The 27,530-nt window shown below is 38.6% G+C and overlaps 1 protein-coding gene across 2 annotated transcripts; it reads right to left on the bottom strand.

Annotated features, from left to right (window-relative positions):
- Window positions 1–5,159: 5,159 nt before the first annotated feature.
- TMEM5 (transmembrane protein 5) lies at window positions 5,160–27,230 on the bottom strand. 2 transcript variants are annotated; one of them, XM_012661556.1, is made up of 6 exons: window positions 26,966–27,230; window positions 25,958–26,113; window positions 21,985–22,087; window positions 12,150–12,464; window positions 9,088–9,258; window positions 5,160–5,604 (listed from the first exon to the last, which is right to left on the bottom strand). In XM_012661556.1, the coding sequence occupies exons 1-6, from the start codon at window positions 27,132–27,134 to the stop codon at window positions 5,187–5,189; spliced, it is 1,332 nt and encodes a 443-aa protein (XP_012517010.1). In that variant the 5' UTR covers window positions 27,135–27,230; the 3' UTR covers window positions 5,160–5,186. The 2 variants fall into 2 exon arrangements, with proteins under 2 accessions (XP_012517010.1, XP_012517011.1); XM_012661557.1 differs by lacking the exons at window positions 12,150–12,464; window positions 21,985–22,087; window positions 25,958–26,113; window positions 26,966–27,230 and adding an exon at window positions 9,528–9,593.
- Between the last annotated feature and the right edge of the window lie 300 nt (window positions 27,231–27,530).

Raw genomic sequence — 27,530 nt, 5'->3', positions numbered from 1 at the left:
ATCACAGTCAGTAACTGTCCCCTTCTGGTCTGACCCTCCAAAGGTGAGAATAGAATATCTCAGAGAAGGGCCACTCCTTCATCCTGGGTTTTAGAAAGACTAAGACGTGTGGAGCCAACTTGAGTAGAGTCCAGCCAAGCCCAGCGGAGTTGCAGCTAATATGTAACTTCGATGTAATGGGAACAAGAAATAAATACTGTTGTGAGCCACTGAGATATTGAAGTTGGTTATTATCAGGGCAAGGACAAGGGTGATGGAGCGAAGCACTCTTCTTGGGTGCAAACTTCAGGGGGTGCCAAACCACTAAGTAATCAAGGTGAGTGATTGTTTCATGCAATATTTTTTAGAACATCAAAAGTAATGCAAAAGAATCCATGATGAACAAAATATCAAAAGTTTGAATCAAGACAAGATGAGCAGTACAGCCCAGTAAAAGCTCACTAAAAAAAAGTTTTGGCCAGGCACAGTGGCTCACGCCTATAATGCTCGCACTTTGGGAGGCCAAGGTGGGAGGATTGCTTGAGGCCAGGAGTTCGAGACCAGCCTGGGCAACATAGCAAGGCCCTGTCTCTACAAAAAAAAAAAAAAAAAAAAAAAAAATTAGCCAGGTGTGGTGGTGCGTGCTGTAATCCTAGCTGCTCTGGGGGCTGAGTCAGGATGATTGCTTGAGCCCAGGAGTTTGAGGTTGCAGTGAGCTATGATGATGCCACTGCACTCTAGCTCAGGCAACAGAGCAAGATTCTGTCTCAAAAGAAAAGAAAAGGAAAAGAGTTTTGATGCAACTAACGGAAAGCTCAGCTGGAGTTTTAGCAAGAGAAGGTAAGGAACAGAAAGCCGGTCGGATATAATGAACAAAATGTCAGCATCAGTTAGAAACCTGCTCCTGAATTAATGATCCATCATTATGTTTTCTGCTCTGCTTATAGTGAATTTTTAAAAGCTTTTAATACATCGAGTGTCTCAAACAACAGATTGAAAAAGGAGAGCAAATCAAAAAGAGAAAAAAATCAAATAAGAGGTATTTTAGACATCTGGGCCCCAACCACATCTTCCGGGGAAAGGATAATTTGATGGAGGAGGTTTAATGAGGCCCCTCCAGCCTGGCAGGGGAATTCCTCTCTTGTATGGTTTTCAAAACCAAGCCTTCACTGTATGTGTACCCAAGAAATTAAGTTGCAACAATTGTGCTTTCCATTTTGATTTCAGAAAGGTAAATAAAATATTTAAAACAACTCAAATCTATTTCAAGCAAGGCAGACACGTAGTAGAAATCATGGTTGAATCGAAGATAAGTTTAAATACCAGGTTGATTTAGCCATCTGGATAGTTTGACCAATCAACAAACTAAAGCTTGTTTGCTAATTTCTCTCAGTAAACAATCTGAGAATGTGTCATTTGCACTGTGATTGATAAAGCCTATAATCGCTGTTGTATAATGAAAGAGACAAAATGTGTTCTCTAGAAAGCAATAAAGGCAAAGACAGCCACCTGACAAGATTTTTCAAATGCTTAATGTGTGACATTTTTTTTTTAACATTAAAGACTTTAAAATTTAAATGCTAACAGTGAGAATAATTTCTAGAATCTGTGGTCTGTTGCCTAGAGCTGAGCTTGTAACATAGTAGGTGTTCAACAGATATACAAGGGCTGTCCGGAAAGTATCCAGCCAGGTAATATGAAAAATAGAGACATTTACTGAAGAAGATACAAGAAACATCATATGTAGGACAATGACACCTCAGTCCCCTTCAAAATAGGCACCTTGGGCCCTCACACAGTTCTCCCAGTGTCTCTTAACCTAACCTGTACACGTTCAACATCCTCAGGTGTTCTGCTTGTTGCAGGCCTTCCAGAACATGGATCACTCACCACAGATTCTCGACCATCTTTGAAGGATTTGTGCCGCACTTTTATTTGTGCTGCACTCATTGCATCGTCCCTGAAAGCCTTCTGAGTCATTGGAATAGTTTCCGCGCAGAAACGTTAAAGCTTGATGCAAAAGTTGATGCAGATTCGTTGCTCTACTCGCTCAGTCATTTTGACTGCAACAGCCACCCAGTACACGTGCTCACTCCGTGGCCTCCTGCACCCTAATGACTAGCACAGTGATGGCGTCATTGTTCACGCATGCGCATTCCAGTCCACTCGCCTTGGCGGCCGGGTTACATCCACGTCGCAAACTGTTCTCCTTATATTAACAATGGCTGGATACTTTCCGGGTAGACCTCGTATGTTAAATGAGTGTTTAAGTGAGACTTTAGTGGAAGTCTGCTACACACTAGACTGTAAAAAATGTATTATATTCATTTGCATAATTTGCTCCCTTTTGGAAAAATGTATTTTAACAGTAAATCACGACACGTATGACTCTTTCCAATAAAATTGTTTCAACAAAAATGCATCTCAATAATTGAACAGCCTAGACCATACTTACTCCTGTCGTGATTGCTCTGGCAGTTGCTTCACTTCTAGCATAAATGTAGGACTCCTAGGGAGTGAGATTGTAAGGCAAAAAGAAAGAATGCGGTTTTCTTTCAACTTTTAAGAACATCTGTATTTCTGCTACAGGAATAACACAACTGGAGTGTATAAAGATATATTTGAAGATATATTTTTGTCTAATTAGCTCACTTGAATAAAAAACTATAGCCCTTAATAAACTATTTTAATTACTGTTTTCTTGGTAACAAATGTAATTAATGACTAAATATCAATAATTGCTGATGCTTGTGAAAGCATTTTCATAGACATTTAAGCTGTTGTTCCATATTTATGGAGGACTTACATTAGAAATTGTTGACACTATAGTAAACTTTATATTTCAGAAGTTCTTTCCAGTTAATGGCTTTCAATCTCAAATTATTTTATAGATCAAACAATATATCTCACAGGTTAAGTTTCTTTACACAATACTTCATAATTTCTTAAATTTGCAATTAATCTCAGTAACATCAAATTGTTTCTGTGGTAGAAATTTGCTACTTGAAAAAAGATTATTATTTTAAAAATTTGGCTAAATAAATTTGAAAAATAGTAAAACTAGAAGGATTCAGTAATATAAATGTATAAATATTAAACAAAAGCAAGGGCACTATTTAATTTCTCTAGCTTCATTATTACAAAGAATCAAAAGGGAGAGTTTGATTCATTCTTTCACTCCTGCACAAAATGCAGACTCTGTTGTGAAATAAGAATTCACTCACGGTGCAGACACACCTTCCTCACACCATTTTGGTTTAAATCTTTTTTTTAGATATATTAGTTAGGATATAGATTTCATTGCTTTGTTAGAGACTCAAAATAACAGTGGTTTACACAAGATAGAAATGAAAAAAATTTGCTAAGCTTCTGTTCAGATAGAGTTTATATTATGGTGGAAGGAGGTAGACTAACAAAGAAATACTCTCAGTAATTGAATTAAATAAATATTATTTAGCTACTAAAATAATGGTATGAATAAGGGCTGGGTGCTGTGGCTCATGCCTGTAATCCCAGCACTTTGGGAGGCCAAAGCAGGAGGATTGCTTGAGGCCAAGAGTTTGAGACCAGCCTGGGCAATATAGTGAGGCCCTGTCTCTACAAAAAAAAAATTAGCTGAGCATGATGGCACCGCCTGTATTCCTAGCTACTTGGGAAACTAGGCAGGAGGATCACTTGAGGCCAGGAGTTCAAGCTTACACTGAGCTATGATCACAACATAGCACTCCAGCCTGGGCAACAGAGTGAGATCCTGTCTTAAAACAAAAACAAAAACAAAAAGGTATGGATGACACATTTTTATTGCTACTTAAGAAGCTACAGAGTTTGGAAGTAGAGTGAGGAGCATTCCAGAAAGAAAAAAAAGCTCATATAAAAGTATGAGCTAGAAAGCATGTTTACTGAACAGATAGTAAAGGAAGGCTAGTCATTTGTATGTACGAATTTTTTTTTTTCTTTGAGACAGAGTTTCATGCTTTTTGTTGCCCAGGCTAGAGTGCCATGGCGTCAGCCTAGCTCACAGCAACCTCAAACTCCTGGGCTCAAGCGATTCGCCAGCCTCAGCCTCCCGAGTAGCAGCCTCTGAGTAGCTGGGACTATAGGCGCACGTCACCACGTCCGGTTAATTTTTTCTATTATTAGTAGAGAGGGGGTCTCACTCTTGCTCAGGCTGGTCTTGAACTCCTGACCTCCAGCGATCCTCCTGCCTTGGCCTCCCAGAATGCTAGGATTACAGGCATGAGCCACCACGCCCAGCCCAAAACTCAGTTTTGACTACGTAATGATGCTTCTTAGAGTGGGTTTGATTTTTTTTTAAATTAACAGAAAAATTTTAAGTATTTACTGTGTACAATGTTTTGAAGTATTTATACATTGTGGATTGACTCTATTTAGCTAATTAACATATATTATATCTCATGTAATTATTTTTGTGGTGGGAACACTTAACATTCACTTTCATAGCATTTTTCAAGAATACAAGGCCAGGTGCGGTGCCTCATGCCTGTAATCCTAGTACTCTGGGAGGCCGAGGTGGGAGCATCACTTAAGGTCAGGAGTTTGAGACCAGCCTGAGCAAGAGTGAGACCTGTCTCCACTAAAAATAGAAAAAATTAGCTGGGTGTGGTGGTACGTGCCTGTACTCCCAGATACTTGGGAAGCTGAGGTAGGAGCATCGCTTGAGTCCAGGAGATGGAGGTTGCAGTGAGCTATGGTGATGCCACTGCACTCTAGCCAGGGTGACAGAGTGAGACTCTGTCTCAAAAACATAAACAAAAACCTAATATATCATTATTAACTACGGTCACCCTGTTGTACAATAGATTTCTTGAACTTATTCTTCCTAACTATAATTTTGTGTCCTTTGACCAATACCAACCCTGCCCCCTCACCCTAATCCATAGCCCCTGGAAGCCACCATTTCATACAGTGAGTTTGAATGGGTGAGAAAAGTTGATAAATGTTGAATCATTCCCTTTGTAGAAATGAATCCGATTAACATTTTAACTACATTTTTAGCTTGTACGGAGGAGTGGCCCAATAAGGGAGCAGTTGGTCAACGTTATATACATAATCTAGAGTACCTTATAGGGTATTATTACCAGGGTACCTTAAAAAACATTTATAAATACACACACAAACACACTCACACACCCAGTAGCGGCATTGATTTTAAAAATCACATCTTAGCTCAAAAAGATAATTAACAATTAACTTTTATTACTCATTAAAAATGAACTTTCTACAATATCGGTAAATTTCATTTTTAGCTCTGTCTTGAAGTGTTGATACCACTGAAGTAACATTTTTCTTCTTTCAATCTTTTCTTGTAAAATTATAGTTTTCTCTTTTTCTAAAACAGCAGGAAGTTCCTTCCAGTTCTTAATAAAGATAAAGGGAGCGCCCATGGACTTGAGCAACTGCAGAGGAGCACCGTGGTGAACAGACGTATTTCCACAGCTGCCAGCTGTCATGACATCTTCTACCACAGGAACGGAGCCATAGGAGCAAGCCTCATAGATTCTGTAACATTCTGTGTTTACTCCCACTGGGCACAATGTGAGATCACTCTGAAGCAAAGCATCTTGGTAATTCTTGAGACTTTCATTTGTTTCCTGGGGCTGCCACCTAGAAAATCAGAGAAACAACTGTAGCTTTCACTTTACTAAGTATACATTTTGTGAAAGAAAAGATGTTATCTTTTAATACAATCAGTTTCAGGAAATGGTGAACAAATTACAGAGATCATAGGTATAAGAGCTATCTAAAATCTTGGCCCAAACAGATTTCTTAAAAATATTAAGAATTTGAACATTGTATGGCTGTATATTTATAATATCTAGGGGTCACTATAACATTTCTGAATGAATAACATTAATTTAACCCGTATTTTCCGAGTTCCAGGTCCTCTCTTCCCTACCTTGCCCTGATGCATCTTATGTTCTACTTCCAGTGGTGGAGACGGACAATGACCAAGTCAAGTCAGTAAATTATTTAGAAGGTGCTAAATGCTGTGAGGAAAAACAAAGCAGAGAAGTAGAGAGGGAGTTTCTCAGGGGATAGGGTCACAATCTTAAATACGTGACCAGGGAACGTGTCACTGCAGTGGCGTCTGAGCACGGAGTTGGAGATGAGGGGCCAACCAGGCAGCACTGCGGGAGGACCAAGTGTAGACGCAAGCTAGAGTGACAGCCACAAGATGGCGTGTGCTGGGCAAGCTCAGGAGCATCAGGCAGCCAGGGTGGCTGTAGCAGAGTAACTGAGGGGAACAGGTGCAGAAGATAAGGTCTGAATCATCACAGGGAGCTCTTTCATGCAGAGTTTTGATCAGGGGGTGACACAACCTGACATAGGTTTTACCAGAATCAATCTGGCTGCTGAGTGAGAATGGACCGCCCAGGGGCAAAGGTAGAAGCTGGGAGATCAATCAGTTCAAAAGCTAGGTGTTCCCCTCCTGACTGGCCCTATTTTCTCAGTGAAGTAAGCAATAGGGTCATAAAGCAAGAAAGGCTGAGGGAAGAGGTGTTAATGTTTAGGAAAGAAGGCATGAAACAGCCTTCTAGGAGAGTGTGAGAATACATGGACAAGGGAAATGTAAGATTGCTGGACACTTGAGGTTCAAGGTCGTGTATTTAAATCAACATTGATTAGCACCTTTCTCCAAATGTGTTTAGCTACACGGGTGCAGGTACGGAGTAGGCAGAGAGCTGGATTTAACCATGGTTTGGGTTTGCCAGATTAGGGAACTGGGGAGCTGAGGGTATACAGGTAAATCATAGCCATGACTATGATTGACTATGAAATTTAAGTTGGGTAAAGAATAAAATGAAAAGAAGGGAGTGAAGGACAATGAAAGGGTAGTAGGAACAATGGATTGTTGGAGTCAGATTGTTACAGGGAATGAGCTGGAATGACAAATTATGGTAGTTATATAGAGAGGGGCTGGGACTTGAGATCATGTTGAAATGATACAGTATGTATAATGATAAGGTCTAGGAAATGACTATAATAGGGAACAGCTGAGGTGAGGTGGAGCCCCAGCTAACTGCAGGAGAAGAGTCGAAGGACCTGCAAAGATCAAGGTGGAAGGACCATCTATGTAGATTTGGAAATCACCAAGAATGAAGACCAGAGTAGCGTCAGAGACACAGTGAGAGTGAACCAGGAGCTAAACTCTTCAAAGAATTAGGGGGATAAACCCAAGAGTCAGTGTGTGATTTCAAAGAGTAAGGGTAATAGATGGTTTGGTCTGTTGTTCTGAGATTCAAAATTGGGGGTATTAGGGAGGGAAAGGGGAGAATGGTCTAGAAGCAGAGTAAGAAGCAAGAAGGACACCTACCCTCTGGTTCAACAGTATGAGAGGAGTTTTAAGAATAATTCTATTCCCACAATCAACTTTTGTTATTTTACACTGTTCTCATTCATTCCACTCCACCAGACACACTGGCCCCTATTCTTCTTCTACTCTTGCCTTAGGGCCTTTGCATCTGCTCTTTCCTCTGCTGAGAATACTCTTCTCCCAAATATACACAAGGCTCATCCCTGCACCTTATTCAAGCTCAGTGTTTAAATAGAATCTTCCAATTAATGCCTTTCTCGGCTGTTCCAAAACAGCAAATGCTCCACCCCTAACCCCTAGCTCTCTCTATGCCATTCTTTTGCTTAATTTTTTACATGGCAGTTATCATCTTCTGACACACAATATATTTTACTTGTTTGTCTCCTCCAACAAACATTTAAGCTCCAGAAGGGTGTGGACTTTGTTTTGCTCACTGTTGTATTTACCGTGGGTAAAACAGTTTCTGGCATGTAGCAATTGCTTGGTAAGTGTTGACCAAATGAATATAATATGGTTATACTAACAATAGAGTTGGGAGTTATGCATTCTAGAAGAGAATACCTGCTACAATTAAAAAATTAAATTCTTTTAATTAAAAAATTAAAAAAATAGGCCGGGTGCGGTGGCTCACGCCTGTAATCCTAGCACTCCGGGAGGCCGAGGCGGGCGGATTATTTGAGCTCAGGAATTCGAAACCAGCCTGAGCAAGAGCGAGATCCCGTCTGTACTAAAAATAGAAAGAAATTAATCGGACAACTAAAAATACATAGAAAAGATTAGCCGGGCATGGTGGCGCATGCCTGCCGTCCCAGCTACTTGGGAGGCTGAGGCAGAAGGATTGCTTGAGCCCAGGAGTGTGAGGTTGCTGTGAGCTAGGCTGACGCCATGGCACTCACTCTAGCCCAGGCAAAAGAATGAGACTCTGTCTCAAAAAAAAAAAAAAAAAATTAAAAAAAAAAATTTCTAGATCTATATGGACTTTTTTAGACATTACTTCCCTGATGACTCTGCTTTATACTCTGTTTATTGATTTGAAAACTCTTATTTATTTAAAAACAAGATAAATTATTCCAAATTTACTTCCTTCACTCCTGATTCACTCATTTCCTGATTACTACATAAAAGATAGAAGAAAGTTAACCTTATTAAATCTACCCATCTATCCATCCATCCATCCATCCATCTATGCATCTATCCACTCATCATTTATCCTACTTCCTGTGCAAGGTCCAATGTTTTTTTTATTTTAAGCCAGTCAAATTTAGCAGTGGGGGATTGAATACCAACTTTAGTGACACTAATGTTAATAAGTTCTGATAACCCAAGGTCCAATGTTAGATCTGGGGATTCAAAGAAAAATACCTGGTCCCGGTCCTCAGGATGGTGTCAAGTCCCTGAATATGTGAGAAGTACTGCAGGAAGTCTTGGAACACTTACCTGGTCTGTTGAATAACTCAGGGATGAACCTAAGACCTCATAGGCATTTATAATCTCCTGTGCGCCTAACAAATATTGAGGAAATCCTACAATTGACATTTGCAAATGACAGTTACTAGCGTTCTTTAAGATGGACTACAGCCATAAGAGGTTCTCCCTATTTTAAATGTATGCAACCCAGTCTCTTCACAGCTTTAATTACCAGTGTATCTTCTGCGGAAAGACTGGTATAAATGGTGTTAACAATGCCTCTTTGGAAACCTTCTCTGTTTCCAGATAAAGCAACTCTCAGACTGGAGAACAAGATGGATGAATCAAACAAGCAAACAACTTACTGTTCTCTTGCTGAAACCCAACAAAGCTTATCATTCCCATCTTGTTTCAAAATGTTCATTAGTGCCTGTCTGGATGAATTTTCATAAATTGTTCCTAAGAAATTACATAAATACGGCCTCTCATCATGTAGCATTGACCAACTTGCCTCCACCACGGGAAAGTTCCTATATCTATAAAAATAAGTACATATGAGTTAATATATGACACAGGATTGGTAAATCCCCATAACCCAACCTCTTAGGTAGCAGGTATATAGAAGAGACTTATATATGATTTCTCAACGTCAAACTGTAATTTTCCATGCTTATTTTGGAAAAGTTCCTGAATATACTGACTTTAAAATAAAGAAATCTCACATTGACATCTCTTACAAAATTGTCATAGAGAATTTGTGCCTAAAGTTCTTTGTTTCTGACATTCTTTAATTTCCATTACTCACCTTCAGCTGCTAGGTATGCTGAATTCAAGACCTTCAAAGTATAAAGGCTCTTCTACACTCATAATGATCGTGATTTAACCAATGCTTTAGCCAGGTGATGAAAAGATTATAGAATACTCTGGGGGAGGGAGGTGGATGGGGAAGAGGGAGATGTTGATCAAAGGATACAAAATCAGGACGAATAAGCTTTAGTGATCTATCACACAGAATGGTGACTATAATAAATAATAATGCATTGTATATTTCAAAATTGTTAAAAGAGTAGATTTTAAATGTTTTCATCACAAAAAATGGTAAGTACGTGAGGTGAGGATTTGCTAATTAGCCTGATTTAATCATTCCACATTGTAAACATATGTCATAATATCACATTATACCCCATAAACATATACAATTATGATTAATCAAAAAGAAAAAATAAAGATTATAAATATTATATTCTAGTATAGAATATATATTGATATAGCACAAGGCTCTGAAAAATTAATCCCAAGGCCTTTCCAAGTATATTGAAACAAACAAACAAAAAAAACCTTTGTATGCCATACAAGAGAGGCCTGTTTCAGGTGGCTTATTCTTACGGGCATTTGGAAACATCAAGGATCAAACCGTGTGCCTGACATATAAACTTCACACGAAAGCAAAGCTTTATATAACAGAGTTTCTTAATTTCAGTGTTACTGACATTTTGGGTCAGATAATTTTTTGTTGTGGAGGCTTTCCTGTACATTGTGCAGTGTATCAGCAACGTCCCTGGGCTCTACCCTCCAGATGCCAGTGTGACAATCTCCCTCCAGTTGTGACCACCACAAATGTCTCCAGACATTGCCAAATGCCTCCTGGTGGGCAAAATTGCTCCTGGCTGAGAACTAGTGATCTACAAGAAAGATACTGGCCTAGTCCAACAATACCAGAATTACTAAGAGTTTCCATCCCATACCATATGAATAGGTCATATAGTGTTACTGTGGAAAAGTAAAATGTTTCAAAACATTTTACAAATATAGGCTCTTCTCAAGAGAGAGATTTTTCAGAGGGTCTTAAACCTGGCTTTACTTAACAAAAATCTTTTTGTCTGGCCCTGCTCCAAACCTACTGAGTCAGAATGTTGTAGGAATAGGCCAGGGAATACGTCTTATTAATGTGTTTCCCTGGTGACATTTGTGTAGCTAACTAGACAGCAATCTAAGGCCACATCCAGTAACCAGTGATAGAATAATGAATAATGAATATCTGATTCAAAAATCATGTCAGTGAGATTTTTCATAATTCATCCATGCAACAAATATTTATTGAGTACCTACTCTGTGCAGGTGCTGTTTAAGGTTCTATGGACAGAGCAGTGAAGAAGTGACAAAAATCCCTGCCCTCAGGAGGTTTATATACTAGTGGCAACTTATCTTAAAGTCAACTTACTTTTAATCAAAAACTTTCTATTAACAGAAAGATAAAAAATACATTTTCCATTTTATAGCTGGAGAAAAACTATATACCAAGAAACTTTGGCTATTATTTAATTAAACCCTCCTTATACAGAAGGAATTTGTGTAAATTCAGCAAGTCCCAAACCCAATAGCACAGTGTGCTCTTCATAGAACATTGCCTTTAGAGCATTTTTTTGCTATAAATTATTAATATATAGACTCTACCACTGTTTGTTCAAAAAAGTCTAACTGCCACTCACTGCTAAATGTCTTTTTAGGGCACTCCTAATAAACTTGAAAATCTATGCATAGGGCTTTAAAACTAAAAAGGTAACTCATCTGCTCTCCTCATAAAAGGATAAAATATGTCTACTACAGTGTCTACATTGGAGACAGTGATCTCTATATGTTACACTAAGGGTACATAATTATCAGGAGCAGTGTTTCCCATAATTTTCTTCACGCAACAACATCTTCAAAACTTGAAGAGTGTTAGTATCTAACATGTATTCCCAACTTCCTATAATTCTCTTTTAGGTTTAATTGTAGACACATTTATGGTCATTAAGCATTTAGTGGGTGAATTAAACCACTGTAAAATCACATTACTTCCCTCAAGATTTTTTTTTACAACTTAATGTGGGTGTTTTGTTATCACCTTGGTTTCTCCAGGTCTTCTGTTTAGCAGGATAGTAGCATACATTTATAATGTTTGCTGTTGACAAATGAATTTTTCTTTATCCCCTTATTTGCATGTTATGTCCTATAAACTTCGTTCAGGCATGTTTTAATCCAGAATTGACCTTTTGGCTTAAAGCAGGGGAAACTTGTACAGGCGGTTTGCAGGGAGTGGGGGACGGGGGAGTGAATGGTATACGAAAGTGAAGCTTACAAAAAGATCTTTGATTATGTCTACCTACTCATTAGTATATCGGGGTTACAAGTTAAATGTAGATATGAACAAATAAATTTGAAGATACATGAGTAAAGACTTTAAAAAAAGGATAAAACACTCTAAAAACATCATTACTGTTACTGAAGCATGAGATCACACCCTATTTTTGCCTCTAGGAAAGACTGCACCTGGCCTTAATAATCCCAGAAGAACCAAATTTATTATAATTTAAAACACAATCTTCCTGATTCAGAAATTCAGGTCTTAAGAGTCTAGAAATGTAAAACAATATTTTATACTTACGTTGCTACTCCTAAAGGCCATTGAAAAACATCCACGTCATTAATCCAGGGGCTGTCATATATTATGAAAAGCAGCTCCACAGAGCCTCCATTTCTTCTGAGGAATGGGTTTATCCAGTCATTATTGCAATGCTCATTTCCAAGCAAAACAACAGCAAGATGCTGCAGTTTTTGAATTTGCACTAAATTTTGTGCATAAAGTAACCACTGGGTGGCATAAAGGATCTTTGCTTTTTCTCTTCCATTTAAAATGAGTACCACATTATTCACATCAACAGAAAAGTACCCTGGTATTACAGCTGGACCAGTGATGAAGCTGTTAACAAAACAACAGAACAAAAAGAAGAGACAAAAAAAAAAAAAAAAAAAAACAGAACAAAAAGGTATTTGGTATCAGAAGTTCTTAATCATTTTATGTAAAATCTACAATGAGATTTAATCCATATTCTTTCTAGAAATAAAATTTCTATAATACAAGTTGTTTTGAATAAATTGGGATGATGGCGCATAGCTGTAGATTAATGGGAAGCTTTGGTTGTAGACAGATCAACTTGTATATGATAATCGGAAATTTGGTAGCTTTTTTGTTTTTTTTAACAACACTCAAAATTAAGTGCTGGCTAGAATTTAAGCTCTTTAGCAAAGAAATATAGTTGAATAGTGTGAGAAAGAAGGACTAAGATAGGGACTGGTTACCACTACAAAGAGAGCTTCACTTTTACTGGAAATATTTAATTCTTTTAAGAGGAAAGTTAAGTATCTGAAGCAAATATGACAGAGCTGGAATTTGTTAGTTCTGGTGGTGGGTAAATGGGAATTTGTTGTATTACTCTCTTTTTTTTACTGTATTAAAAAAAGTTTTCATAAAAGGAATAGACATGTTTCTTAACTCATATTTTCTTTTTTTGGCTTTTATTTTCATTTATTTTTTAAATTTCACAATATTATGGGGGTTACATGGATTGCTTTTGTACTGCTTGAGACAAAGTTGTAAGTGTGCCCATGTCCCACAGAGTGCACATTGTACCCACTAGGTATGATTTCACTCATCCCCCTCCTCTTCCCTCCCCCTACCTGCTTGATTTCCACTGAGTTTTGCTCCCTATTGTGCACATGAGTGCTGACAGATTAGTTCCAATTTAATACTGAGTACATGCAGTGTTTGTTTTTCCATTCTTGCAATACTTCACTTAGAAGCATGGTCTCCAGTTCCATCCAGATTGTTACAAAAGGTATTAATTCATTTTTTATGGCTGTCTAGTACTCCATGGTATACATATACCACATTTAATGGATAGATAAAAAAATACAAGTCAAGTATCTGCTGTCTCCACACAAAAAAGAAATATGGACAACACTGCTATCCTCTTTAATCATTTTTAATTGCTTTTCACTGCCCAAGAACAAAGCCCAAGAGCCTTAACGTGGTACATGTAAGGCCCACCATGATCTGGCCCTTGCCCAGTCCTCCCAATCTCAGCTACCCCACCTCATCTTCACATTCGCAGGATACTGAATAGCTGGCAATTCCATGCACAAATCAAGCTGTTTATCAGTTATGGGACTCTGATGTCATCTCTGCTGGGAATATAATCTCTCCTTCTTCTACCTTGGTTATTCCTATTCATTTTAAAGACTCTGCTCAGGTACCGTCTCCTGTAAGAAACCTTTCTTAATAGGCCCTGCACCCCCAACTCTACTTAGATTGAGTTAGTTACCTTTCTTCTGTATATCCCTAACAATTAACATGACAGAGTATGCATATCCTTATTGTGCTTTCTATATGGTATGAAAATAATTTGTTTGTCTCAACGACTTGTCTGTGAACTCCTTGAGGTTAGGGGAAGGCATTTTATTCATTCTGAAATCCTCAGAGCCTACTATGAGATAAACAGTAGGCACTCAATAAATATTGAATGAGTAAGCAGTAATTTTTTTTAAGGAAGTTATTTGCTCTACCAATTCTCCTAATGCATTTAAAATAAGAATCCAATTACAGAAATTCAATTTAGTAACTTTCCTGCTACACATTTACTTTGTAAAATGAGGCTTATTGTATGAGATATTATATTTATACGTGATAAATGCTATGCTTTAGTTTCCTAAGATTAGTAGTCAAGCATCAATCATAAAATTCCATTGACCGAAGAATAAACGTATTTTAAGAGCTCATATACAGAATTTTAGAACAGTGATTTGCTTTTCTAGATGTCCTAGCATATATTACTAGTTTGAACTTATAATTTTCAGTATTTTTTCTTCTGCAATGTGGTTCACTTAAAATTTTCCTCCCAATAAATACTCCTAATACTGAGAAAGTCCAGAGAAATCATTCTAATATTGAGTTCTAATGCTGCTTGTGTAAACAATGTATTTTTGGAAGCCAATATACAGTTGTTAAACAACACAGGTTTGAACTGTGCAGGTCCACTTACATGTGGATTTTTTTCAACCAAATGTGGATCAAAAATACAGTATTAGCAGGATGTGAAACCTATGTAAACAGAGGGCTGACTTTTCCTATATGCAGGTTCTGCAGGGCCTGCAGCAGGACTTGAGGAGTTTGGTATACACCCTGGGAATCAATCTCCCCTGTGTATACCAAGGGATGACTATATTATCTCATTCTTTCTAAATTCAGCAAGTACTACTCAACAAACACTGTATGTATCATTATTATGATAATATTGATGTGAAAGTATTAATACCTTAATTGCCTGGTAAATTCCTTAATAAATGATAAATGCACAATCTAAGCAGTCACATGACTCTTAACCATTGAATTCTATATATTTTTTTGGTTAGTGGGTTATTTGAGAAACTTCAAGTTTATTATGCAAGATTCCTGACTAGCGGCAGGTGGCATGCATCTCTTCTTCAGAAAACAATCAGGACATTCACCAAATACCTGTATTTTGAATAGATCATCAGAGAAAGAACGTTTGAGGATAACGGACGGGCAACAGGCAGACACTTAGGGTGAAGACAGAGCCTGGAATGCCTGTGTGGGGTGCTGAGAGCCTGAGCGGCCCCTGGACAGGACCCAGGGAAAGGGTAAGCAGAAGATCTTTCAGGCTCTGCACTCCCACCTGTGACCATTGCAGCTTTGGCTACTGGGGAGCTCCTTGACCCCCGCAGGCCTCCAGAATGGAATAGGAAGCTGCCAGAAATCACACAGAGGCACTGCTTGAGCTTGCACGGAGCTCCATAAGCTTCTGAATTGGAAAAGAGGAAGTCAAACTGTTCCTGTTTGTTGATGAGACGATCTTATACCTAGGAAACCCTATAGAATCCTCCAAAGACTCCTAAATTGATAAATGAATTTAGTAAAGTCTCAGGTTACTAAATCAATGTACACAAATCAGCAGCATTTCTTATACTCTAGTAACAACCAAACTGAGAATCTAATCAAGAACTCAATCTCATTTGCAATAGCTGCAAAACCAAAACCAAAACCTAGGAATATACTTAACAAGGAGGTGAAAGATCTCTACAAGAACTACAAAACACTAACGAAAGAAATTGTAGATGGCACAAACAAATGGAAAAACATCCCATGCTCACGGATTGGAACAATCAGTATTATTAAAATGTCCATTCTGCCCAAAGTAATCTACAGATTCAATGCAATTACTATCAAAATACCAATGTCATTTTTCATGGAATTAGAAGAAACAATCCTAGGCCACATGTGGTGGTGGCTCATGCCAGTATTCCCAGCACACTGGGAAGCCAAGGCAGGAAGATTGTTTGAGGCCAGGAGTTTGAGACCAGCCTCGGCAACATAGTGAATCCCCATCTCCACAAAAAAATTAGCTGGGCATGGTGGTGCCTGCCCGTAGTTGTAGCTACTTGGGAGGCTGAGGCAGGAGAATCGCTTGAGCTCAGGAATTTGAGGTTGCTGTAAGCTAGGCTGATGCCATGGCACTCTAGCCCAGGTGACAGAGACTCCGTCTCAAAAAATAAATAAATAAATAAAAATAAAAGAGACAGAATGGGTCTCAGGCTACCTTGAAACTTCACTGAAGTTGTATTAATATAAAGACTGTATCAATGAGGTATTTGTGGGGAGGTACATGACGGAGAGATATTAGACAGTGATGAAAACGAGAAAAAGAGAACTGAGAGGTAGGATGATGTTGTGGAGCCTATTTAATGCTAAAAATAATAAAATAGCGACAAGATTTCTATAGTGATCGCTGTGCCAGATATTGTTTTAAGCACTATAATTTGTCAATGCATTTAATCTTTAAAACAATTCTATTAATATGAAATAGGATCTATTTGCCTTATTTTAAACTTGAGGAAACCTAGGCACAGAGAGGTTAAGAAATTTGTCCAGGGCTGGATAGAGAAGTGGTGGAGTGGAATTCGAACTGAGATAGTGTGGTTCCAGAGTGTGTGCTCTTGACAATTCAGTCACACTGCAACACCACCCAGAGGTAACAGGGCTTCAATTGGGCTGATTCAGAAGTTCAGTTGCCCTGCATATATTCGTGCATTCATATCCTGAGCACAGACTGTGCATGACGTTACTGATATGGTGGTGAACAAGGACTTACATTTCTTTCCTTCTGAAACATAGAGTTAGAAGCACTACATATAATTAAGTCTCATGTTTTGATTCCAAATTTAATCAAACAACCTTTAAATAATTGGGTATCACTTGTAGCCTGCCTATATGGAAAGAATGTGTCAAGCTGATACAAACACATGACCTGACTGATAATTCTATTTCCATTCTGAGTTATTTACTAGGTATTCTGTATTACATTCTTTGGACCCATGAGTTGATGAGAATCAGCATTCCTGAACCTGATGAAACCTGGAACACTCATGATATCCTTTCTACTACTGCCTCAGAATTGTCTTGAAGCTAAAATTAAATGATATAAGCTTTGTAAACTTGAAGTTTTATTTAAACAAAATGTATTTATGCTTATTTGTAAGTATCCTCATAATGTTTAGAAACTCTTCCAATATCTTCAAGGTGAGCAATTAGTGCTGATCTACTTTTGGTCAAGTAGGGACAGTAAATGTGTGGAAATATTTAAATAAGTACCCATGTAACCTTATTCAACTGAAAACTTGCAATTCCATAAAAGTTTTTAAATTTTGGATAAATAATGTGTGCTACTTTTCATGAGCCTAAAACTTTAATTAGCTGTTTTTAAAAATCTGCTACAGTGGTGACTTTCCTTGAATACACAGCTCTCTTAAATCCTAAGGGGAAATAGCATTGCTTTTTTTTTTTTTAATTTCTGCATATTATGGGGGTATAAATGTTAGGTTATGTATGTTGCCCTTGCAAAGATATGGAAACAACCCAAGTGCCCATCAATACATGAGTGGATTAATAAAATGTGGTATATGTATACCATGGAGTACTATGCAGCTATAAGAAACAATGGTGATATAGCACCTCTTGTATTTTCCTGGATAGAGATGGAACGCATTCTACTTAGTGAGGTATCCCAAGAATGGAAAGACAAGCACCACATGTACTCACCATCAAATTGGTTTCACTGATCAACACCTAAAGTGCACATATAGCACTGCTTTTTCACCATAATGTAAGCATACTTCATTTTATCGTACTTCACTTTTTTGTGCTTTGCAGATACTACATTTTTTACAGATTGAAAGTTTGTGGCAACTCCGAGTCCAGTACAATTATCAGTGACATTTTTCCAACAGCATGTACTTACTTCGTGTCTGTGTCACATTTTAGTAATTCTCACAATATTTCAAACTTTGTCATTATTATCTGTTACGGTTATCTGTGATCAGTGATCTTTGATGTTACTATTGTAATTGTTTTGTGGCACCACGAACTGTGACCATATAAGATGGCAAACTTAACTGATAAATGTTGTATATGGTCTGACTGCCTCACTGACCCATAGTCCCCCATCTTTCTCCCTCTCCTTGGGCCTCCTATTCCCTGAGACACAATAATATTAGATCAACTAATAACCCTACAATGGCCTCTAAGTGTTCAAGTGAAAGGAAGACTCACAAGTCTTTCATGTTAGTAGAGATGGGGTTTCACTCTTGCTCAGGCTGGTCTCGAACTCCTGACCTCCTGCGATCCTCTTGCGTTGGCCTCCCAGAGTGCTAGGATTATAGGTGTGAGCCACTGTGCCTGGCCCAAGTCTCTCACTTTAAATCAAAAGCTAGAAATGAATAAGCTTAGTGAGGAAGGCATGCCAAAAGCTGAGACAGGCCAAAAGCTAGGTCTCTTGTACCAGTTAGCCAAATTGGGAATGCAAAGGAAAAGTTCTTGAACGAAATGAAAACCGCTACTCCTGTGAACACATGAATGGTAAGAAAGAGAAACAATCTTATTGCTCATATGGAGAAAGTCTGAGGTCTGCATAAAGGATAAAACCAGGTACAACATTCCATCTCCAGAACATAAAAGTACAAGGTGAAGCAGCAAGTGCTGATGTAGAAGCTCCAGCAAGTTACTCAGAAGATCTAGCTAAGATAATTGATGAAGGTGGCTACACTAAACAATAGATTTTCCATGTAGGTGAAATAGCCTTACATTGGAAGAAGATGCGAGGAGAAGCCAATGCCCAGCTTCAAAGCTTCAAAGGACATGTTGACTCTTTTGCTAGGGGCTAATGCAGGTGGTGACTTTAAGTTGAAGCCAATGTTTGTTTACCAATCTGAAAATCCTAGGGCCCTTAAGAATTACACTAAATCTACTCTGCCTGTACTCTAACAAATGGAACAAAGCCTAGATGATAGTACATCTGTTTACAGCATGGTTTACTGAATATTTTAACCCCACTGTTGAGACCTACTGCTCAAAAAAGGGATTCCTTTCAAAATATTACTGCTTATTGACAATGCACCTGGTTGTCCAAGAGCTCTGATGGAGATGTACAAGGAGATTAATGTTGTCTTCATACCTGCTAACACAACATCCATTCTGCAGCCCATGATCAAGTCTTCAACTTCCAAGTCTTCTTATTTAAGAGATGCATTTTGTAAGGCTATAGCTGCCACAGACAGTGATTCCTCTGATGGATCTTGGCAAAGCAAAGTAAAAAACCTTCTTGAAAGGATTCACCATTCTAGATGCCACGAAGAACATTCGTGATTCATGGAAGGAGGTCAAAATATCAACATTAACAGGAGTTAGAAAAAGTTAATTCAAAACTTCATAGATGACTTTGAGGAATTCAAGACGTGAGTGGAGGAAGTAATGGCAGACGTGGTGGAAATAGCAAGAGAACTAGAATTAGAAGTGGAGCCTGAAGATGTGACTGGATTGCTGCAATCTCATGATAAAACTTTAATGGATGAAGAGTTGCTTCTTATGGATGAACAAAGAAAGTGGTTTCTTCAGATGCAATCTACTTATGGTGAAGATGCTGTGAACATTGTTGAAATGACAACAAAGGATTTAATATTCTATAAACTTAGTTGACAAAGCAGTGGCAGGGTTTGAGAGGGCAGACTCTAATCTTGAAAGAAGTTCTAAAATGCTACCAAACAGCATTGCATGTTTTGGAGAAATCTTTCGTGAAAAGAAGAACGATGTGATAAACTTTATTGTTGTCTTGTTTTTGGAAACTGCCACAGGCACCCATATCTTCAGTAACCACCACCTGATCAGAGAGTAGCCATCAACATTGAAGCAAGACCCTCCACCAGCAAAAGATTATGACTCACTGAAGCCTCAGATGATTGTTAGCATTTTTTTTTAGCGTTAAAGTGTATTTAAATTAAGATGTGTATTGTTTTGTTAAACATAATGCTATTCCACACTTAATAGACTACAGTATAGTGTAAACATAACATTTATATGCACTGGGAAACCAAAAAATTCGTGTGACTCAGTTTACTGTGGTAGTCTGGAACTGACCCCACAATTCTCTAAGGTATGCCCGTATAAAATCTCATGTAAAAATCTCAGAAGGGAAGGATAAATTTGGCTTTCTTTTGAAGTTAATGCTGTTTGCTAAAATCCTTCGCTATCATTATAAAATTTTAGGTTTAAAGATGCTAACTTCTTTGTGAATTTTTAATAATTTTTCTAAAAATTCTATATATTAAGGGTAAAACTACTAGACTAATGCCCCCAACATTTACTTTTAAAATACCAACATATTAGATTTATACACATAATATACATTTACTTTCAAACACCTAAATCCAACTATTTTAAGTTTAGGACTATGTATAAGCTCTTGAACGGGATTAGATCAACAGAAGCCTAGAGATGAAAGGAAATATAATTATTACCAATGATGATTTTAAAAACCTGTTTACTTTTCCAGTATTACTTTGAAAAGATATATGCAATGAAATTGCTTTCCAAGTGTATATAAAGTAAATAAAGAATTAAATTTACAGTAAAAATGAAAATGAAATTGAGATTAACTATAGCTTTCCCTCTCCTGATTTTTGTGGAAAAGAATGAAATCCTAATAGAAACCAGAATCTTTAGTTCACGTTTTCCCTCCTAATACTTACAACTGTTATATAAAATAAGCATTTTAAAATAATTTAAAAATGTTTTTATTTCAATAAGAAAGCACTATCTAATGAAAAATAGCATTATTTCATGATAAAATTATCACAGTTTTTCTAAATAAAATAATCTCAATTCTATTTAAAAATATTCAGAAAATATGCAGTCATAGATAAGAATTTTAAAAAAAAACAAAAGCTCAAAAAAGTCTTAGCAATACATTGGTTTTATTGAATTAAAAAAAAAAAATTTCTCGCTGGGTACAGTGGCTCACGGCTGTAACTCCAGCACTTTGGGAGGCCGAGGTGGGAGGCCAGCAGTTCGAGACCAGCCTGAGCAACAGCGAGATCCCATCTCTACAAAAACAAACAAACAAAACAAAACAGAAAAATTAGCTGAGCATGGTGGTGTGCACCTGCAGTCCCAGCTACTGGGGAGGCTGAGGTGGGAGTTATCCCTTGAGCCCAGGAGTTCGAGGTTATAGTGATCTATGATCACACTATTACACTCCAGCCTGGGTGACAGAGTGAGACCCTGTCTCTAAAAAAAAAATAAAATAAAAAATAAAGGCTGGGTGCAGTGGCTCACGCCTGTAATCCTAGCACTTTGGGAAGCTGAGGCAGGAGGACTGCTTGAGCCCAGAAATTTAAGACCCCATCTCTACAAAAAATGGAAAAATTAAACAGGTGTGGTAGTACACACCTATAGTCCCAGCTACTTAGGAGGCTGAGGCAGGAGGAGCGCTTGAGCCCAGGAGTTTGAGGTTGCAGTGACCTATGATGACCCTACTGCACTCTTGCCCCAGCAACACAGGGAAACCCTGCCTCCAAAAAGAAAAAAATTAATTACATAAAAAAAATAAAATAAATCTTTCTGAGTATTTTAGGAAAGTGGTAATCTATACCATTAATCATGATAGAATTCATACATGAAATATTTTAATGAATAAAAATTTTAATAGTGATAACAACAGCTTTGATACTACCTAAATATTATAGAAAATGAACATGACTATTATATGAAAGAGAAAAGTGAAAATACTTTTTTAAGTTTACACATTATTTCTCCAAGGTATAGAATTATTAATAAATGCTCATCACCAATCAAACGTCACAAATCAGATAAAATGAAAACAGACACGATTCCAAAGAAAGAAGTATTTTGTAACATCCAATTTCATAAGAAAATGTCCAAGTAAACTTTAACTATGAATACATATTCATGAGATTAATTCCATCCTTCATAAGTTAAAATGGAAAAAAATATATTTTCCTCTTATTTTTCTTCTAGTATTCACATAAAATATTGTACAGCAACACATCAAAGGTTAATGTTGTACAACTAATACCTGTAATGTGTTCTTCCCACAATTGACTTTCCTTCTCTCCACTGAGCAGTCACATCAGTGGGATCAAGTAAGCCTTCAAAAATATGCTCCCAGAGATACAACCCTGGTAATTAAAAACAAAAACAAAAAATTTACTGTCTTATCTACTCTGTTGCATGAGATAAGTTTCTATTCTGTTCCTTTAATCATTTGACTTTGAAACCAGAACTTTTCTCCTTTGGTTCACTGGCAGGCAGTGCTATCAAGCAATAGCTCACAATCATCAACGTGGCAGCTAATGAGAGGAACTCAGCAGCTGTCAGCATGAAATGTGGCAAAATGTGAGTTATAGTAAAGACAATAACCTCTCTTAGATTTTAGAATCCCCTAATTATCACTGCGCCTTTATTATCTTATTCTGAAATGTATTATATTACAAAGTAAATTACTATATGATTAGAACTATTTTCATATTATAACAAAATAGGGGGGGGATTCACCTTTTTATGCCAAACACAACCAGAGGAGCTCATGTATATACATACACATTCAATGTGTCAAGGGGATAGTACCTCCTCCTCACTTGAACACACATCCCTGACTACATGATGCTTTTTACACACAAACACCACTGCATCTTTTCTCCTTATGGCAGCCCCTGATGTTTTACCATGACTTCAACCGAATGAAAGCTTTGAGAGTAGAGGAGAACAGAGTCACATGATGAGGTAATATGGAGACCATACAACACCTTTGGGAACCCTGTTTTATTTACACAGAAAGACATGTTTTGTTGCATTCTCATCATACTCCGGTACTAAAGGAAACTAAAACAATCATGTTTTAAAATTTGGCCAATTAGACAAAGCTTTCCAACTGTGGTAGGCTGAATAATGTTCCCCTGTACACCCACAAACATGTCCATGTCCTAATCTCTATAATCTGTGACTATGTCACCTTACATGGCAAAGAGACTTTTTAAATATGATTATGTTAGGGATGTCAAAGTGAAGAGATTATCATGGACTACCATGGACTACGTAATCACAAGAGTCCTCAAAAGAGGGAGGCAGGAGGGTCAGAGTGAGGGAAGGGAGATGTGAGAATAGAAACAGAGGTCAGAATGATGTGGGTAGCCTCTAGAAACGAAAAGGCAATGGAACAGATTCTCCTGTAGAGCCTGCAAAAGTAACACAGCCCCATAGACACATTTTGGACTTTTGCCTTCAGAAATGTAGGATAATAAATTTGTGTTGTTTTAAGCCACTAAATTTGTGGTAATTTGTTATGATGGCTATAAGAAACTATGGATTATGTAGTTACAGATTATGGTACCTGGAAATGAGGTGCTACTGGAACAAATACTTAAAAATGTGAAAGTAGCTTTAGAATTGGGTAATGGGAAAAAGCTTGGAGAATTTTGAGAAACATGATTTAAAAAGCCTCGATTAGATTGCCTTGAATAGACTGAAGTTAGAAATAAGGAGGTTAACAACTCAGCTAATGAGGACTCAAAAGAAAGTGAGGCACACAGTAGAAAAACCTGTATCATCTTAGAGAATATCTGAATTGTCATAAGCAGACTGTATTAAATATGGTAGAAATATATGTATTAAAGCAGTGCTTTAATATGAACTCCTGGTGAAGGCTCAGAAGGAAATGAGGAACATGTTATTAAAAACTGGAGGAAAGGGCCGGGCGCGGTGGCTCACGCCTGTAATCCCAGCTCTCTGGGAGGCCGAGGCGGGTGGATCGCTCAAGGTCAGGAGTTCAAGACCAGCCTGAGCAAGAGCAAGACCCCATCTCTACTAAAAAATAGAAAGAAATGATCTGGACAACTAAAAATATATATATATAGAAAAAATTAGCCGGGCATGGTGGCGCATGCCTGTAGTCCCAGCTACTTGGGAGGCTGAGGCAGAAGGATTGCTTGAGCCCAGGAGTTTGAGGTTGCTGTGAGCTAGGCTGACGCCACGGCACTCACTCTAGCCCAGGCAACAAAGTGAGACTCTGTCTCAAAAAAAAAAATAAAATAAAATAAAAAAAAATAAAAACTGGAGGAAAGAGGATCCTTGTCATATAACAGCAAAAAGCTTAGCTGAATTGTGTCTTAGCTGAAGAACTTGCAAGTGACAAACTTGGATATTTAGACGAACGGAGTTCTAAGCAAAGTGTTAAAGGTATGGACTTGTTTCTTCTTCCTTACTATAGTAAAATGTAAAAGAGAGATTGAGAGAAGAACTGTTAAACAAAAAAGAACCAGAATTTGATGATTTTGGAAATTCTCAGACTATTAAGATTAAAAAGGTGAAAAATTAGATTTACTGTCAGGAAAGTGTGCTCTGAAAAGAAAGGCAAGAATGTGGCTGGACAACGTTTTGCTAGTGCCTCAGGTCAGAATATTCATTCATACAGTGGGCTCTCTGAAGAGATTATGCACATAATTTATGGGTCTCCTCAGCTATCTCATCCACAGCCAGAAACAGAGATGAGATTAACGCAGGAAAGATCTGTGGAGAAGCTTCTTATCTAATGGGGTGAATCCTGTGACATACATAGAAGACACACAAAGTTCTTGAAAATGTTATATCAGCAGAAACACCGCCAGCTTGGATTAAAAGAGAGAGAGGTCAAAATCAAAGAAGGCTGTTGTGCTCCCAAAATTCTATTAATACCAGCAGGAAACAGGCTGACAAAACTACTAAGCTGCCAACATGTGCAACCTTCATGAGAAAAGAAAGGATGACTCTAGTGGTGGAGGTGAAAGGCCAGAAGGCAAAGCTGCAAGCCACAGATCATTTCTACGTTTGAAATCCTAATGGAGCTTGCCTGCTTGGATTTCAAAATTACTTACACCAGTGACTCCTTTTTACTTCTATTTTCTCGCCTTTTGAATGGGAATCCTATGGTATCCTATGACTGTGTCTGGGGAATAGGTTGATGAAAGTGGCATTTCATAAAATTCATCTAGCCACTTTGTGCTTCTGGATTGAAAAGAGAAAAGTCTGGAAACAAGAAAATCTGCTAAGATGTAAAATTAATTAAAAGCTAAAATAGTGAAGTAGAGATTTAAACAAAGAAATCAATATTAGAGACTTTATTTTTTAAAAAATTGTTAGAACTTGATGATTTGAGGCATGGGTTCAGGTACTTGAAATTTAGAGGTCAGTAGTAATCTTTAAGGATGTATATTTGTACACAAGCATGAATGATTTTATGAAACACCATAAGCCAGGCACTATGCACTATATACTTTCCTCTTATCTGGTACTTTCTATCCATATCCCTTATTATAAATAAATCCAACTCGTGTTCAAAGGTGGAATAAAGTCCCTTCTAAATCACTAAATTCTTTCTGACTCTTCTAGCCCTCAGGGTCCCATTCTCTAACAGAGCATAATATTTATCTTGGAACACTAGATTCTCATGACACTCAGAGCAAAATGCTTCTGTGGGCAATCAAGTTTAGTCAAATACACACTATATTCCCTTCTTTGACACTCACAATGAACACTGGCATATTAAAGGCTCTGAGAAAGGCCTGCATTGAAGAATCTCATTTAAATTTGTTCTCTTCAGTGTTTCCCAAACTTGTCTGGTTATCAAGGGCCGGGGCCATATCTTATACTTATGTATCAACTGTCCAATAAATACAAGATTCATGAAAATTTAGTTGACATGTACATCTCAATATAATGATGCTACACAACCTACTCACTGTATCTACAAATGAAGCTGTGCTCTGCTAAAGACCAACAATGGAGACTGTGTGTGTATGTGTGTGTGTGTGTGGGTGGGTGTCGGTGGGTGTGTGTTGTATTGGCACACAGATGACTAATGGGAAGGGAAATGATATTTTGACAAAAAGTGAAAAAAATATATCATGATACCTTAATTAACAAATGATAAAACAAGCTATATTAAACGAATTTAATGTCAATAAAGTGCATTTTACAATGCTTTTTACATATCTTCCTTCTACACATCAACTTACCAATGGCAGCTTTGCCCCAGATTTGTACACTGAGGTCTGTTTTTCCTTTTGTGGATTTATTTAATATTTGAAGGCTAGTTTTAAATCTCTGTTGTTGCTCATTTCTTTCATCTCCTTCCCAAGGATTCCATTCTTCACTTTTCAATACAGACTGTTCTGTTGTAAAGAGTAACAGTGTTTACCAGTAAGGCATAAGGGCAGATAAATTCAAGTCACTTAAATTAGATGTTAAAGAGTTCTAATTTCATCCTAATTTTTCAGGGATGAACCAATAGAATCTGAACTAAACACATACAATTAAAAAAATCAGCAACTTAATTTTTATTGAACCTTTACTCTGAAAGATCTTAGAAATAAAATGTTAACTTGAGACAGGAAAAGTATCTCCCCCAAAACAAAACTTTTAAAAATAACCGAATAATACGTATCAAGTTAAATGTTTAACTTTTGCAATTCTTTATCGATTCTATATATGTAACCTATGCATAAAAACTTGACTTCACAGCGTAGTGTCCACCAGTTTCAGATACTACTATGCAAAACTCTGAATAAAGGGAGAGACAAAGCTCTGTCTGATCCAACCATGCGCTAAAATGCAGGACACCTGGAGGTAAAGCGCTATGGCCTCCTGAAGTCACTGCCCTTCGTTTAAATATGGAAACAGCTGTCTTAAAACCAGCGGCGATCACCGGCCTGCCTTCTAGCGGCATTCCCACAAACCTCTGGCATTTCAGACATCCTGGATATTTAACACGGGTTTTAAAGGCGTGCGCGCCTATCAGCCTCCGAGATGGGGAGTGGGGACCGCGTGTGAGATTCGGGTAAAGATAAGGAACAGCCTCCAATCCCGCGCCCAGGGCTGGCTAACGTGGCTGAAGGAGGAAAAGCGCATCCCAGGCCCCGGGAGTAATCCAGGACCGGAGAGCGGGTCCGCGGCCGACTCCGGCCGTCCCGCAGCCCGCAGTCCAGGCGCGCAGCCGGGGAAGGAAGCTGCCGCCCCCGACCTACCTCGGTCGCGCCTCTCCCGCGCGGGGGCCGCCCCCTTCCTGAGGCCCCGGGGGGACGCGGCCGGCGCCTGGCGGCGGCGCCCGAAGAAGACGTGGTAGGCAGCATAGAGGGAGAAGAGGCAGTACACGGCAATGAAAAACGAGCACACCCGCCTCCGCATCAGCCGCATCCCACGCAGACTTTCCGTCAGTCCGCCGCCGCCACGGAGCGGGGCGGAGCAGCCGCCGCTCAACGCCGCGAACCTGCCGGCATCCGGTGCAGGCCCAGGCGGGCGGAGAGAGAACCGTCCCTGCTGCGGCTCCTCCGCCCCGCCCCCGACGCAGCCCCGCCCCGACACGGCCCCGCCCCCGACACGCCCCTCAAAGTCCCCACCGCTTCAGGGGAGCGGAGAGTCCTGCCTCCCGCGGACTCTGGAATACGGGCGTGAAAGGCGTGGCCTCCTCAGTGCTGCTTCCAGACGCCAGGCTAGGTGGGATCTTCCCTGACCCCTGTAGTGTACCTACTGCACCTTTCAACCCTAGGCACCTTCCCCGTGTACATAAAGACTTCGGGGAAAGATCGTGAA

This window comes from Propithecus coquereli, unplaced genomic scaffold, assembly GCF_000956105.1.
Source record: "Propithecus coquereli isolate 6110/MARCELLA unplaced genomic scaffold, Pcoq_1.0 Scaffold72, whole genome shotgun sequence".
NCBI classification, from domain to species: Eukaryota; Metazoa; Chordata; class Mammalia; order Primates; family Indriidae; genus Propithecus; species Propithecus coquereli.
This window is presented reverse-complemented; position numbering and strand designations above follow the sequence as displayed.

What these genes read in the sequence shown, in the direction of transcription:
- TMEM5 (XM_012661556.1), bottom strand. Translation starts at nt 27,134, where the DNA reads ATGCGGCTGATGCGGAGGCGGGTGTGCTCGTTTTTCATTGCCGTGTAC. An exon ending in CTGGGGCAAAGCTGCCATTG is followed by an intron (nt 22,088 to 25,957) that starts GTAAGTTGATGT and finishes TTTAATTACCAG; the next exon opens with GGTTGTATCTCTGGGAGCAT. An exon ending in GTGGGAAGAACACATTACAG is followed by an intron (nt 12,465 to 21,984) that starts GTATTAGTTGTA and finishes TTTTGTTAACAG; the next exon opens with CTTCATCACTGGTCCAGCTG.